This window comes from Rana temporaria, chromosome 3, assembly GCF_905171775.1.
Source record: "Rana temporaria chromosome 3, aRanTem1.1, whole genome shotgun sequence".
In the NCBI taxonomy this organism is placed as follows: Eukaryota; Metazoa; Chordata; class Amphibia; order Anura; family Ranidae; genus Rana; species Rana temporaria.
In genome coordinates this window covers 182,305,539-182,321,990 of record NC_053491.1, presented here as the reverse complement: position 1 = coordinate 182,321,990, position 16,452 = coordinate 182,305,539, and the positions used below count along the sequence as shown (strand labels likewise).

The following is a 16,452-nucleotide window of genomic DNA, read 5'->3' as shown; positions in this document are numbered from 1 at the left end:
TTTCAAAAGTCTTTCCATTGCTGTCAATGGGAAAACGCCACTGTCGCCTGAAAAAAAGGGTCCGGGACTTTTTTTCAGGCGACAGGCGTTCGGCGTCTATGAGATGTGAACCATCTCCATAGACAGCAATGGGAATTCTCCCCTCTAGCGGCAGAAGCGTCCGGCGTCGGGCGTTTTGTCGCTCAGGTGTGAATGCAGCCTTAAAGCGAAGAGAGCATCTACTCCCAGAGATTCCTTCTCTTGGCTCTGAAGAATCAATTATTTGACTTTCCTGTTTCTTAAGAATGTAGATAAGGCTGCTTGCACACTGGGGTGGGCGAGAGTTGACGGTAAAATGTTGTTAGTTTTAGCAGCGATTTACCGTTGTTTTATCAGCACTATTCGGCCGAATAAAGAGTTAAATGCCCCTGTGCATCGCCGATGCTGAAGGACTTTGCAAAAGGGCTTCGACAGCGGTGTCCATTCATTTTAATTGGCAGGAGCATGGTGTATATACCGCTCCTTCACCGCCCTAAAGATGCTGCTTGCAGGACTTTTTTTTAATGTCCTGCCAGCGCAGCGCCCCAGTGTGAAAGCACTCTGGCTTTCACACTGGGACTGCAGGGATTTTACAGACGCTAATTTTAGCCCAAAAGAGTCTGAAAAACGCCTCAGTGTTAAACGGGGTCTAAGTTCACTCGGGCATTTCCTATTTTGCCCAGTACACACGATCGTTTTTCATGTTGAAAAAAGTCTGATGAAAAAGTCTGATGCTTTTGGTCGAGAATCCCGACCGTGTGTATGCTCCATCAGACCTTTTTCAACGTAAAAAAGAAAAAGATAGAGAGCAGGATCTCTTTTTTCTCGCAAGGAAAATAACTGATCGGAATTTCCGATCGTGTGTACAAATCCCAATGCGCAAAATTCCTAAGCATACTCGGAAACAATTCGACGCATGCTCAGAAGCATTAAACTTAATTTTCTTTGCTCGTTGTAGTCTTTTATGTCACTGCGTTCTTGGCAGTCAAAAGTTCACCAAACTTTTGTGTGACCATGTGTATGCAAGGCAGGCTTGAGAGGAATCCTGTCGGAAAAAACATCCAACTTTTTTCCAATTGGAAAACCGATTGTGTGTATGGGGCATTAGCCTGCCATTTGGAAATTGTCCAAAATGTTTTGGTATGCTGACGCCTTAAAAGTTCCCTTCAAAAAGGAACTAAGGGGCCAAGCCCAAGCCATAAAAAACAACCCCACACCATAATACCCCCTCCACCAAATAATTTGGACCAGTGCACAAAGCAAGGTCCATAAAGACATGGATGAGAAAGTTTGGGGCTGAAGGAACTTTACTGGCCTGCACAGAGTCCTGATCTGGTGATAAACCCGATAGAACACCTTTGGGATGAAGAAGAGCGGAGACTGCGAATCAGGCCTTCTCGTTCAGATCAGTGCCTGGCCTCACACATGGGCTTCTGGACGGATGGTTAAACATTCCTGTAGACAAACTCCTAAACCTTGTAGACAGCCTTCCCAGAGGAGTTGAAGCGGTTATAGCTGCAAAGGGCAGGCAAACGTAATATTGAACCCTACGGACCAATACTGGATGCCATTAAAATTCATGTGTGTGTAAAGGCAGATGTCCCAATACTTTTGGTTATATATTGTATCTTGAGTTTGAGCGTAAAGAAAGATGTCATCTAGATAAGGTAGGACTGAAATCCTATGTAAACAGAAATAGGGCATCATTTTGCTCATCTCTTGAAAAAAATATTCTGAACACCACAGAGAGACCAAAAAGCAAAGATTGGAATTGATTGCCATCTAATTTCTGAACTCCAAATCAGAGATACCTCTGGTGAAGACAATGTATTTGTATATGTGGATACGCTGCCTGCAAAACGTGTCCTATAAGGTTTTTCTCACCAAACAGCTACTTCCTATCCTGAATTTCCAGTAGGGTAGATATCTATCGAGCATCTTAAATTAATGATTATGCAATATATCCTCGACTGCTTCTGAACCAGAAATACATGGAAACAATTATTGAAGGAGCTGTTCTGATGGCACTTGCATTTTTCTCTGTTGCTGAAAAGCTTCAGGCCCCATTCTCACTCATGGGACTTAAAAATTGTGCAATTTCCACTGCGACTTTACGTGACTGTGTTATGACTTTGACCAGTAGGATTGTTTTCTACACTACAAAGTCATTAGACATGCACAGAACGGAAAACGTTTTGTTTAGTCATTTTCTAATAAATTCAACGTTTTCAGAAGAATTTGAGCATCCCCCCCCCGAACCATACCAGGCCACATGCCCTCAACATGGGGTTGATGGGGACAAGGGCCTCTTCCCTACAACTCTGGCTGGTGGTTGTGGGGGACAAGGGCAGGGGGCACCTTATCAGAATCTGAAAGCGATCCTGCCCCGCTGGGAAAGGCAAGAAGCATACCCCACGGCACGTTTCCTCACAAAAAGAGGGATAAACCTTTAGGACAGGAATGTGCTTGACAGACCTTTACCCACAGGATAACCACTGACAGGTCAAACAAAAGAACAAATGTGCTGCATAGAGAACTGTGGGACCGAGTTGGGGGGTTAAACTTTCTGCTGGTGTTTCCTGTTGAAGGTGGAACCAATTATCTCTCATGTATCTGTCCTGGAAGGTGACTAGTGAATTAACTATAACTTTTAGGTATGGAGGAACATTTGACTAACTCCATGTAAAAGCACTGGTGCTTGTCCCAGTACTATTTGGTTGCAGCAGGGAGAAAATCATCTTTTGTGCCGACTTGTGCTTACAGAAGGCTGTCTCTCTTTCCACCCTGCATTTAAATGGAGCGACAGGCGAGCAAACGAAAGGTACGTTTAAGCAAACCTTTATTTGCATGTATAACGCACAAGCTCATTTTAAAACCTCCGTACATGTACAAACTATGATTTTTTTTTTTTTTTTTAACACAATACACATTTTCATTTGTAATAATCATTTGTTTCTGAATTGTTTCAGTTACAAGGCTGTTAAATTAGATTACATTTTCTTTCTAATATCCACTATCTGAACTGCAATGGTGAATGCTTACCTCTGCAGCATTTTCATCAAAGTATTTTTTCTTCATTTTGGGATCCCAGTCCAAAGCAAGATACGAGCTTTCTAGAAGAAAAAAAAAAGTTTTAGGTTTTAGTTTTTTTTCTTTTAGAATTTTAAGCGTGTATAGAAGATAAAGAAAAACATGGCTGTCACACTACAATGAAATAATATACTGAGAGCATAAAAAATAAAAGTGTTAACCTTTTAGCCGTCACTGACATAGGGCATCAGTGGCACAGAACCGCTTCCAGTTGGCCAGGATGCCTTATGTTGGCTGTTTCCCCCCTTATGCTATAAGCACATGGTCATTTTGGTTACTATGAACTTATGGTAGAACTATCCCCCATACACTGCTCATAAAAATAAAAAACAGCTTTTAACAGTGGCTGACTTGCTGCTGATCAATGCTATTCAATAAAAATGTAGTAACCCCCTATGGTATTGCTGTCCATCAGCCATGTTCCTGCTGTGTTCTCCACAGCCTGTGTGTCTGCAGGCCATGTCCCCTGTGTCCCGCCTATCCTCCTTCACCGCTCCGCGTGCTCCAATCCCCTTCGGCCTTGCTGATCCCGCCCCCCCCGGTGGTTCCCCATACAGCGCTTCTGGCTTCTACTCCTTTCCCTCCCACCTGGCTGTCAGTGCCTGTGGACACACAGGAAGATCGGATTTTAGAATGGTAAGGGGGATTTCAGTGAACACATCTCTCATACTTACTAACCCTTTCTTATCCTGAATGAACACAGCAAGTGATGGTACTGATCATTCCTAGATTGACTCATAACTGAAGCATAGTAAACGGTTTACAACATCTTCAGTTTGTAAATGAACAGGAAGCCTCTACCCAGAGTGCAGCTGATACCGCCAAAAAAATAACATTGGGACAAGCATTATATTTGTTTCTTTTTTGGCGGTATCAGCTGGTTTATTACCGCGGCTTTCCAAAAATTTTCCACGGCTTGAACCCTGCTTATGACATAGTGCTCTCTTTCTCTCTTCTCACTGTTACAGTTTTATATTCATCACTCCATAAATGCGAGCTGTGTGCTCTGTGGGACTACAGATTACATCATCGATAGATTCTGAAGCTGCTCACCTGCATGAGGCTACATTCAGTGCTTTCACACTAGAGTGGTGCGCTTGCATCTTTGAGGTGCCTTAGGAGCGGTGTATATACACTGCTCCTAAAGTGCCCATGCCCATTGAAATCAATGGGCAGCACCGCCGAAGCACCTGCAAGACACAGTGGTAGCGGCACTTTGCGGGCACTTTTAAGCCTTCATTCAGCCGCTAGAGGGGGTTAAAAGTGCCCTGCTAGCAGCCGAAAAGCACCTCTGAAACTAGGGTAAAGGGCCACTGAAACTAGCGGCCCTTTACTGCCGACGCCCCCGTGCCTCAGCATGAAAGTTCCCCAGGTGTTTTTACTCTTTCAGTGCACCCAAGTTTGCTACATTCGCTACATTAGTATTTAAAAATCAAGAGTGTCTATGATACCTTCTCATATACGGTGAGCACTGCTTGAATGGACTGGCTGTGAAAAGCATCCATATCCTGCCTTACTCGAGAGGTGTTCTTCCCACACCATTGAGATACGTGGTCAGGGAAAGAGATTAAAATGCATGGCCAAGTCAATGCTTTACCATGATCAGTGAATACAGGAGTGTGTATTGAGCAATTTAGCTTGATATACCTTTTCAATTGGTGCATGACGAGAATAAAATAAAAAAGGGCCTAGCATCTTGTGGTACCATTCTTATCAGTGTGGCCTAAACATAACAAATATCTTTACTAGCAAAGTCAAACTGTGCAACAGCAGCAGCAGGGAAATTGCGGCAAAGAAAGTATATGACGATGGAACCAAACTTTGAACTAACATCTCTGATTTCAGCTCCATTACCAGGTCTTCCAAATTCTACATCCTGGTAATATACCGGTGATGTCACCTATGTCCACATGAAGTCTACTCAAAAAGTTAGACAACGTTACAATACCACCTGGTAGTCTCTTGGTGTCAATTGATGTGGAGGCTCTTTACTGTAGCATCCCCCACTGTTTGGAGGTTGCCACAGTATGGAGATTTTTGGATGAAAAAAAAAAATGTCAGCAAAGTCCTTTAACATGTTTATTCTGCAGGTAACGCCACTTTCATGAAAAAAAAAAAAATGGCAAATAAAAATAATAATAATAATATAGCATATACAATTGCGACACAAGTCATATTGTAATGGAATGTTATTAAAAATTACCTTTCCTTTTCAATCTGCAGCTCTTTAATTTTCTGTAAAATGCAATGCAATATGGCTACCTGGAGGTGTTCTGTACACAGAATGTGTACAGAACGCCCCCTGGAAACATAATTTCCTGCTTGTGTGATTGGCTCACTGATTTTCCCAGAAGTCTGCACTAAGATACAAGTCAGATTTTCGGCATCCCCTGCAACAAAAATGTTATTTTTGGTAAGATACCCCCAATAGAAAATAACGTCTAAAGGGATGCAGACCCTGCCATTTTCCTAATTAGAGGCCCGATTCTGGAGCAGCTGGTTGAGAATCATGAAACCACTCTCATTAGACTCACTCAGAGCCCAGGGCACAGAGGAACAAACAGTGATTTCATCAGAATAACAAAAAGGTAGGAATCTGCAACAAAGTTTGTTAAAATCCTTGCAATGTACAAAGATCACCCAGAGGGGAATGTTTTTTTTCTCAAACAGAAGTGGAGTTGTGCTTTAAGACACGTTATTAGCAAGAATGTGTTTGCATTCGATGGATCCCACTACCTCCAGGTGCAGGGGACTTCCAAGATTTAAGGTCCTGAAGAAGCAATTTGATGTGAAACACGTCAACCTCTTGGGATATGATTTGCAAAAATACTCGCTATTAATATGAGGCCAATATTGCTTTGAAGAGACTAGCATCCTGCATTATTATAAATTGTGATTTTAGTTCAATTTTGTAATACAATTCTTTGCATCTTTTTTATATACGTTTAGCACCCTCTACCTTTAGGTGCTAAGTGTAGGGTTTTGTGTTAGTTGCCAGTGCAGGTAAATTTAAGCAGGCCTATGCTGCGAGCTAGGCCTGTTTGTTTTTGATCTGGGGGCAGGGGAGTAGTTTAGTGTAGCAGTAGGTGACGGACATGTACTTCAGCTCTTGGGCACCTTCTGTTTCCAGTGGAGAATGTTCTGGAAAAGGGGTTTCATCTTCTACTTAAACTGGGACTTATTCAGAGTGAGGCCTAGTCATATCTGATGGCATGACAGGAATACTAAGTCTGTGACAGGAGGCGATGTTCTGAGGTAAAAGTCTGATACGCTGTGTACAGGAGGAAGAGATGTTCTGAGGTAAAAGTCTGTCAAGTTTAGTGTCAGCCATCTTGTCCTAGCTCAAGATTTCGACGCACTCATTTCTATATCCTATCTGAAGAAGTGTAATGCATCTATTGCTATAACATTTCAACTATTCATTTGTTCCTATGGGTATCCCATAGCCTTTCCCCAACCAAGTTCAATCCCCTAATAAAATAACACAAACAAGCAAAAGACTGTTCATTGACTAAAGGAGTGTGTCTAATGGATGTCTGGCAGCAGGGTGAAATGTGTGGATGAAGTAATTCATAGCAACCACCCGGTACATACATGTGTTTGTCTTGTATCAGTTAAGCCTGACAACATGGGTCCTGAGGTTGTAATACGAATGGATGTGGTAATTACTAGTAGCCATTTTTATCAATATGTTCACGTGATCAAGGCCGGCCATACACAGTTCGAATCTCGGTCGGTTCAGCAGGAATCAGCTGAGATTCAAACCGTTAATGGGCAGGCTGAATGTACAAAGTTGATCGATCAATCAATCAACTTGGGTACAACCAGCCTGACGGATTCTCTGACAATTATTGCTAACGGCTCACTGTCTTCTCCTGTCAATCCCACCGGAAGCAGACAATTGCACGTCAGGAGGGATTCCCTTGTCAGCGCTGTCTGTGTTGATGGGGGAATCATGCAAATTTGCACTGTGAATGGCCAGTCTAAGAAGTGAAAGTTCCTGACTAAACCAATTCAAGACAATTGTGATTTTTTTATTTTGCCAGCTGAGTGAGATAGTTTCCCAAATCAAAGCAAAACATTTATTGAAATTTCACCAAAGAGCAATGTGGGAAATTTCTGTCCAGCATCTCCCTCTAGATAACACGAACAGCAGCATGCCTCATTTATCAAAGTGTCTTATTAAAACGGTCTTTTTTAAATCACAGCAATTAGATTCAAACCTGCAAAAGATCATGACAATTGCAGATCGAAACGGTGGACATGATTGGTAACTACTATCTGTCAACACTGACAGGTCCAATGAAATGAATGAGGTGCAGCTTGCTATGTTAACAAGCAAGTGTTGAGCTGTGTTTTTTACAAAACAGACTTACCATCTAGCCTGAGCTGTCTATCATCAAATCGAATGTACCGAGTGTCATCTTTGATATAGCTGATGTCAGCGTTGCCTAAATTAGTGAACTGGAATGTAAAAAAGCGCTTTTTCTGCCCTGTGAGTGATTGTCCTTTGCAGGTTTCTTCAGTGCACAATCCATTTTCGGAGTCATTATCGCCTCCAACAGAATCTTCTGACTGGCTGTTCTCGTTCTCTGAAGGAAGCTCTTGATCTTGGCTAGACTCATCATCTGGTTCATCGGTTTCCATTTCACCTTAAAAAACAGAGTTTTATAAAGATTACATGATGATGTCCCTTTACATGCAGTATACAGAATTAGCAAGATCACTGTGAATCAACGCAAAGAAAGGGCTAAAGAGTCACAACAGAAATTATACATGCATCTATATTTTAGGACCATCACCTGACGTAATAAGCATTATGCCAGTGGGTACAAGCCGATACCTATAGATGAATATTCAGGGGCAACAGCTATTGCTTCACTTGGGATTAAGCTGGTGCCAGGTGTCTGATGGGTTCTACACCTCCCCTTACATTACACACTTTGGTAATCCATGCGCACATATTTATTTAGCATTCCTTCACCAATTCCTGTTTGTGGCAATGTTGTCATTTTTCAGACAATATCTGCATTTTTTTGCTAATAAAAATATTTTAAACCACCCCACAATCATATATTTTCTGCAGAGACCCAGCAATGTAAATGGTGGTATTTGCAATTGTTCATGCCGCACATAATCTGTACAATTGTTTATCAAAACGCATATTTTTTGTAGATAATACAATAAAATGAATTTTAATACCACAAAAACAATACTTTTTGCAAAATATAAGAGATTGGGTTGCACCAGGTAAATAGAAACCAAACACGTCAAGCCTTAAAATTGTGCGTGCCCATAAGGTAGAAATTAAGGTAACCAAAATTGTCTATAGGTGAGATTAAAGTGGTTGTAAACCCTTTCTCAACCACTTTAACATACAGGTAAGCCTAGATTAAGGCTTACCTGTAGGTGCTTGAAACATTCCACGGTTTAGGAGATATTTACTAAAATCCCTGGCGCCGCTGTCAGGCGCACTGTAGCGTGCCGTTCCCGATTGAGGCCGTGCCATCACTGGCGGCTCCTGCACGCATGCGCGGGGGTGACGTCATCACGGCTCCGACCAATCACAGTGCCGGAGCCGCGATACCCGGAAGTAACCCCCGGGCAAGATGTCAGCTGCTCAAGCGTTGGAAGAGGGTGGCTGCGGGGGCTTCTATCTGAGGTGAGTATTACATAATGAGCTAGTATGCTATGCATACTAGCTCATTATGCCTTTGTCTTGCAGGTGGTGTTTTTTTTAACTGGGTTTACTTCCTCTTTAAAGATAAAGACTTTAGAGCTTACCAATTCCGAGTTAACCATGAATGATGCCCCTAGACATTCGTGGCCATACCTCAGATGTGTGGCACAACTGCTGTATACCATGTATGACCTACATGCACATTGACATTTACATGTGTTTACATTTTTTATTAATTTTTTTTGATCTTTCAAGGGGTCTAACAAGCTACAAGTGAAAGCATGGCCAGGTGACAGGTCTTCTTCATGGAGACAGCAGGGTCTTTTAAACATCTGTCTCCCCTGCCACAGCAGCTGGGAGATGACAGCTCTGAACCCAGAAGAGACAAAAGTGACAAAGTGCTTGTCGCATTTTGGTTCATTAGACACAGAGGAGATTGGTGGATCCAAGTTCCCAGAGGTCCTATTTTTCTCCACCCTGATCCAGATTACTGCTGCCCTGGGATCCCAGGGGACTAGCAGAGCCCAAAAACCATAGCAGGTGGCACTTCCAAGTGCAGTAAAAGTAATTGAGTGGCTCTTGCGTTTTACCGGTTAACTATTTTTTAAGCTGGTGCCTCATACCAGTAATTTTAAAAACATGACTGACATATTTAAAAGAAAAAAAAAAATTGAATGCAGTGGACCGGTGCCGTTCTGTGGCATGCTGTCACCTGGGCGGCATTGTAAGTGAGCCAACACAACCTGCACTGCCACCTTCTGACAACTAGAGGGCGCCCGCTCCCCTTCTCTCAGTGCCACTACTTCCTTCCCTCTCTGCCACGAAGAAGAAGGGGAGAAAGGAGAGCTGGCTGGGGACAGGATCTTAAAGAGTACAGGTAAGACCCAGGCTGCACCCCCAACACCTCAGCCCAACCTTTCCCAAGGTAATAGGCTGCTACCAAAAACCAATCTGGCGTCCTCATGCTTTTGCTCAGGAAAATTTCTGAATCAGCCATGCTGACGAGTATGTGGAATACGTTTGAACTTCTCAATCCCCCTTTTTTTTGTATCTAGGTGGTCATGGTGCCTCCCTGCACACACTGTTACTATCTAGCTGACACTCAAATTGTTGCATATAATATGTCCTGTCAAACCACTCTGTCCAGCAGACACGCTCTTTGCTCTGATTTCCTGGAAATATCACTCTTGTCACCTGACTGTTTTGTCTGATCCGCAGTGAGCTAACAATTATGTCCTAATCAAAATCAAAGTGACAACCCCCCTGTCTGTGGAGGATCTGCCTTCTGCACAGCCTGTCCCTGGTGCCAGGAAGGTTGGTGACCACTGATCAAATGTTTTGGAACAGCCCAATAAATAATACACCAAGCACCGCTCATAAAACATATCTTACTTGGGGAGCCCTCTTCATGGACTCCATTTGGACCATTTCCATTAACAGTATGTTCTTTATTGCAGTGCAGTGGGGCATCATTTTCTTCACCATCACTGGCGACTTTTACATATCGGCTGCAAAAAAAAAAAAGAAAAAAAAGGGGGAAAAAAAAGTGAGATTACTCATGAATTAAAATATCTGTTTGTATACAATTTATTTTTTCTACAATAAAAACTTTTGTAAACAAAAAAATAAAGATATACTGTTCTTTAGCTCATTTAAGACAAGGGTTATTTTTTAAATGAAGGAAAAACATTCTGGACAGCCGCACTCCAAAAATAAATTGCTTTTATTTTAAAATCGAAAAAAAAACACACAAAAAGCATGCCACAGCAGACGGGGTAAAAAGCTGACGTGTTTCACACCAAACTTTAGTGCTTATTCCTTCATTTTGCATCATTCCATGCATTGCCAGCACCCGTGGCTTTGTATCAGGTGAGGAGACTTTCTAATTAGTATCCTAGAGCGGTGATTTCTCTTTTTCATAAGGGTTATTTTTTACCATCTATATCCATATGCTGACCGCCCCATAGCAAATTTACTGCTACAGGGCTGCCATGCTGCACAGAATATATATATATATATATATATATATATATATATATATATATATATATATATATATATATATATATATATAATTCTGCACTTCCGGGTAAGAGTGTATGCCACCAGCAGCTCACTCCTGCTTTGATTTTACTCAGCGAGTCCCACGGACCCGATGTCCGCTGGCACCAGGACAATCATGTAAACAAGGCAGATTGCTGTTCTGTCAGTACAGAAGGCATGGATCCTGTGTTTCTGTAAAGCACCTCCAACACTACACTGAAACATTAGCTAAGCACACAGTTAACCCTTTGATCGCCCCTAATGTCAAGCCCTTTCCTGCCAGCGTCATTAGTACAATAACTAAATATTTTTAGCACTGATCACTGTAATAATGTCAATGGTCCTCAAAAAAGTGTCAAAAGTGTCAGTTAGGTGTCCAATCTGTCTGCCGCAAATATTGCAGTCCCGCTATAAGTCACTGATCGCCACCATTACTAGTAAATAAAAAAATATCCCATAGTTTGTAGATGCTATAACTTTTGCACAAACCAATCAATATAAGCGTATTGGGATTTTTTTTACCAAAAATATGTATGTGTTTTAGAGTGGACGGTAAAAAATGCCCCCCCCCCCCCCCAAAATTGGCAGTCGTTCTTCGTATAAAGCTAAAAAAACAAAAAACAAAAACACAGAGGTGATCAAATACCACCAAAAGAAAGCTATATTTGTGGGAAAAAAAGGACATACATTTTATTTGGGTACAGTGTCGCACGACCACGCAATTGTCAAAGTAACACAGTGCCATATCGCAAAAAAATTCCTGGTCAGGAAGGGGGTGGGTAGACTTCCCGGAAGTGAAGTAGATATCTAAGCATTTTGCAGTGCATATAATCAACTGCTACCAGCTTACCAAAGCCCCGTACACACAATCACAAAATCGTACAGATAATATCGCTTTCAAAGCGATCTTATGATAATCGGATTGTTAGTACAGAGCTTTCAAGAGCCAATCATGACAGTTCATCCATTAATCTTCTAGTGGACATGCACAATTTTCTTTTTTGTAGGATGCTACAGTAGGTGCACGCGATATTGTGTCAATCTCGCTCCCTTTCTCGGCGAGATTGAGCACCTACGAGCCCCATCGCGGGAGCCAGCGCCGAGCTGGCTTGCCGCGATGGAGAGAAAGCCGTCATAGAAGCGACGGGAAATCCGACTTGGATTCCCGCCAATTCTACACGTGTGCGGCGTTTGTTACGAATCCTGAGGGGGAAGTCCCCGCCGGATTTTAAATAAAAATTCGGCATGGGTTCCCCCCTCAGGAGCATACCGGGCCCTTAGGTCTGTTATGGGTTGTAAGGAGAGCCCCCCTACGCCGAAAAAACGGCGTAGGGGGTCCCCCTACAATCCATACCAGACCCGTATCCAAAGCACGCTACCCGGCCGGTCAGGAAAGGAGTGGGGACGAGCGAGCGCCCCCCCCCCCTCCTGAGCCGTACCAGGCTGCATGCCCTCAACATGGGGGGGTTGTGTGTTCTGGGGCAGGGGGGCGCACTGCGGGGCCCCCCCACCCCAGAGCACCCTGTCCCCATGTTGATGAGGACAGGGCCCCTTCCCGACAACCCTGGCCGTTGGTTGTCGGGGTATGCGGGCGGGAGGCTTATCGGAATCTGGGAGCCCCCAGATACCGGCCCCCCCACCCTAAGTGAATGGATATGGGGTACATCGTACCCCTACCCATTCACCTGGAGGAAAAGGGGTAAAAACACAGGGTATTAAAATATTTTATTAGTCTGCTCCGGAAGCTCCCCCTGTCTTCTTTAGCTCTTTTACCAGGGGGAGCTTCTTCTTCCGATTTCCGGGGGTCTTCACCGCTCTTCTGTGACGTCTTCTCCGCTCCGGGGGGTCTTCTTCTATGTTCGCCGCTCTCCGCTCTTGACTCGGCGCACCCCGGTTCTTCCTCCCGCTTTCCGGTGCCTTCTCCTTCTTCCGCTGTTCTGTGACGTCTTCTCCTCTTCTTCCGCTGTTCTGTGACGACTTCTACTTCTCCCTTCAGGCCGCTGTGCTGTGACGTCTTCTCTTCTCCCGATGCCGACACGTCGCCTCTTCTCGCTGCAATGACTTGTGCACGGCTTGCGTCGGACTTATATGGGCCTCACAGTCCCATCATGCTCCGGTAGGTACCACGTGGGTAGGTATCACATGGGTAGGTATCACATGGGTAGGTACCAGAGCATGATGGGACTGTGAGGCCTATATAAATCCGATGCAAGCCACGCACCCGTCATTGCAGCGAGAAGAGGCGACGTGTCAGCATCGGGAGAAGAGAAGAAGAGAAGACGTCACAGCACAGCGGCCTGAAGGGAGAAGTAGAAGTCGTCACAGAACAGCGGAAGAAGAGGAGAAGACGTCACAGAACAGCGGAAGAAGGAGAAGGCACCGGACAGCGGGAGGAAGAACCGGGGTGCGCCGAGTCAAGAGCGGCGAACATAGAAGAAGACCCCCCGGAGCGGAGAAGACGTCACAGAAGAGCGGTGAAGACCCCGGAGAGCAGGAGAAGACCCCCGGAAATCGGAAGAAGAAGCTCCCCCTGGTAAAAAGAGATTTTTAATACAGCTTACCTGTAAAATCTTTTTCTTGGAGTACATCACGGGACACAGAGCGGCATTCATTACTATATGGGTTATATGGAGTACCTTCAGGTGTAGACACTGGCAATCTCAAACAGGAAATGCCCCTCCCTATATAACCCCCTCCCATAGGAGGAGTACCTCAGTTTTGTAGCAAGCAGTATGCCTCCCAAAATGGTCCTCAAAAAAGAGGGGTGGGAGCTCTGTGTCCCGTGATGTACTCCAAGAAAAAGATTTTACAGGTAAGCTGTATTAAAAATCTCTTTTTCTTTATCGTACATCACGGGACACAGAGCGGCATTCATTACTATATGGGATGTCCCAAAGCAATGCTTACAATGAGGGGAGGGAGAACATCTCCAAGACAAAAGGATTTAATTTAGAGATATACTCAAATCATAATAAATCCAACTTAGTTGAGAAAAATAATTTTAAATTTTAAATTTAACTCAAAAAAGAGGAGCCCCCGGAATCCGAGGGTCTCAAACTGCAGCCTGCAGCACTGCCTGCCCGAAGGCAGTATCAGTATTCCTTCTTACGTCCAACTTGTAGAATTTTGTAAACGTGTGGACAGAAGACCAGGTTGCCGCCTTGCAAACTTGAGCCATAGAGATCTGGTGGTGTGCTGCCCAGGAGGCGCCCATGGCTCTAGTAGAATGAGCCTTTAATGATACTGGAGGAGGCAACCCTTTCAAGCCGTAGGCCTGAGTGATTAATTGCTTAATCCACCTAGAAATGGTGGACTTTGCAGCTGCCTGCCCCTTCTTGGGCCCATCCGGTAGAATGAACAGCACATCTGTTTTCCGGATCTTCTTTGTAGCTTTAAGATAGGCCTTCATGGCCCTGACAATATCCAAGGTATGCAGCAACCCTTCCTTTCTGGAAGTAGGTTTAGGGAAGAAGGATGGTAATACCAAATCCTGGTTCAAATGAAAACTGGATATGACCTTCGGTAGGAAGGAAGGATGAGGGCGGAGAACGACCCTGTCCTTATGAAAAACAAGATATGGTTCCTTACAGGATAAGGCCGCTAGCTCCGAAACTCTTCTTGCGGAAACTATGGCAACCAAAAATACTAACTTCCTTGTCAGTAGAACCAAAGGAATTTCAGCCAACGGCTCAAACGGTTGTTTCTGTAAACTTGACAGAACAAGATTTAAATCCCACGGACAAAGCGGGGATTTAACTGGAGGTCTAATACGTAAGACCCCTTGAAGGAAGGTCTTAACCAGCGAGTGGGTGGCCAGCGGCCGCTGAAACCACACTGACAGAGCAGAAATCTGTCCTTTGATTGTGCTTAATGCCAATCCTTTATCCACTCCTAGCTGGAGAAAACTTAATACTCTATCGATGGTAAATTTGCGAGAAAAGCCATCGCTTGGACTCACACCAGCCTACATAGGCCTTCCAGACCCTGTAATAAATCACCCTAGAGACCGGTTTCCTGGCTCTGATTAGGGTAGAGACTACTTTCTGAGACAGACCTCTACCCCTGAGAATCAGGGATTCAGCTTCCAGGCCGTCAAATTTAGATGCCGTAAGGCAGGGTGGAGGATCGGACCTTGCGATAGCAGGTCTGGCCGTAGAGGAAGAGTCCAAGGGTCTCCCACTACCATCTTTAGGATGAGTGAGTACCATGCCCTTCTGGGCCATGCTGGAGCTACCAGGATGACTGGTATGTGTTCCACCCGGATCCTGCGCAGCAGGCGGGGTAGTAACTGGAGCGGGGGAAACGCATAAAGAAGTTTGAACTGATGCCAAGGGCAAACCAACGCATCGGTTCCGCAGGCCATCGGATCCCTTGAGCGGGATATGAACCTGTCTAGTTTCTTGTTGAGTCTCGATGCCATGATATCCACGTCCGGCACTCCCCATCTTTGGCAGAGTGCTTGAAAGACTTGTGGATGCAGAGACCATTCCCCCGGCCATAGAGTCTGGCGGCTTAAGAAGTCCGCCTGAAAGTTGTCCACTCCTGGAATGAATATTGCCGATATGCAGGGCACATGCGCCTCTGCCCATAGGAGAATCAAGCTCACCTCTCTCTGAGCGGCTTGACTCCTGGTTCCCCCTTGGTGATTTATGTATGCCACGGCCGTGGCATTGTCTGATTGAATTCTCACCGGGAACCCCTGCAATTTTGACGTCCAAGCCCTGAGGGCTAGTCGAGCAGCTCTGAGCTCCAAGATGTTGATGGGCAACTGCTTCTCTGGCTTTGCCCAAGTACCTTGGCGAGTGCAACCATCCAAAATTGCTCCCCAGCCCGTCAGGCTGGCGTCTGTGGTCACTATCTTCCAAGCCACTGGGCTGAAAGACTTCCCCTTCAGTAGATTCTGAGGGTCTAACCACCAACACAGACTTTGTCGGACTCTTGATAAGAGCGGCAACGGGATATCCAAGGCCTGTGGCCTTCTGCTCCATGCTGACAGGATGGCTGCCTGTAGGATGCGAGTGTGGCTCTGGGCGTATGGTACCGCCTCGAACGTGGCCACCATCTTGCCTAGTAACCTCATACATAGGCGAATAGTCGGTTCTTTCTTGCTTAGAACCAGTAGGATTAATTCCTTGATGGCTTTTACCTTCCTCAGAGGTAGGAACACTCCTTGTTGTTCTGTGTCTAATCTCATGCCGAGATATTCCAACTGCCTTGTGGGCTGGAAAGCTGACTTTTCTCGATTTAGGACCCAGCCGAACCTCTCGAGGTATTGGACCGTGAGGGCCACTGCTCGCTCCAAGCCGGGAGATGAGTGGTCTATGACTAGGAGGTCGTCCAGGTATGCTAGGATCGTGACCCCTTGGATCCTTAGCTTGGCTAGGATCGGAGCTAGGACCTTCGTGAACACCCGGGGGGCCGTAGCCAACCCGAAGGGAAGCGCCACGAATTGGAAGTGACGCGAAGCCACCATGAAGCGTAGATATCTTTGATGTGGCTGATAAATTGGAACATGAAGGTAGGCATCCTTTATGTCTATGGACGCCATGAAGTCGTCCTTCTGGAGTGTGGCAGCTGCTGACCGCACGGATTCCATCCGAAATGAGCGGATCTTTAGATAT

The 16,452-nt window shown here is 44.8% G+C and overlaps 1 protein-coding gene across 2 annotated transcripts in view; it reads right to left on the bottom strand.

Annotated features, from left to right (window-relative positions):
- The window catches only part of USP15 (ubiquitin specific peptidase 15), a 117,545-nt gene that overhangs the window by 25,840 nt on the left and 75,253 nt on the right, over positions 1 to 16,452 (bottom strand). For both annotated transcript variants that reach the window (XM_040343928.1, XM_040343929.1), the window contains 3 exons: positions 10,181 to 10,296; positions 7,485 to 7,760; positions 3,061 to 3,131 (listed from right to left, as the gene is read on the bottom strand). In XM_040343928.1, coding sequence (XP_040199862.1) covers positions 3,061 to 3,131; positions 7,485 to 7,760; positions 10,181 to 10,296 — 463 coding nt within the window. The remainder of the gene's footprint in view (positions 1 to 3,060; positions 3,132 to 7,484; positions 7,761 to 10,180; positions 10,297 to 16,452) is intronic.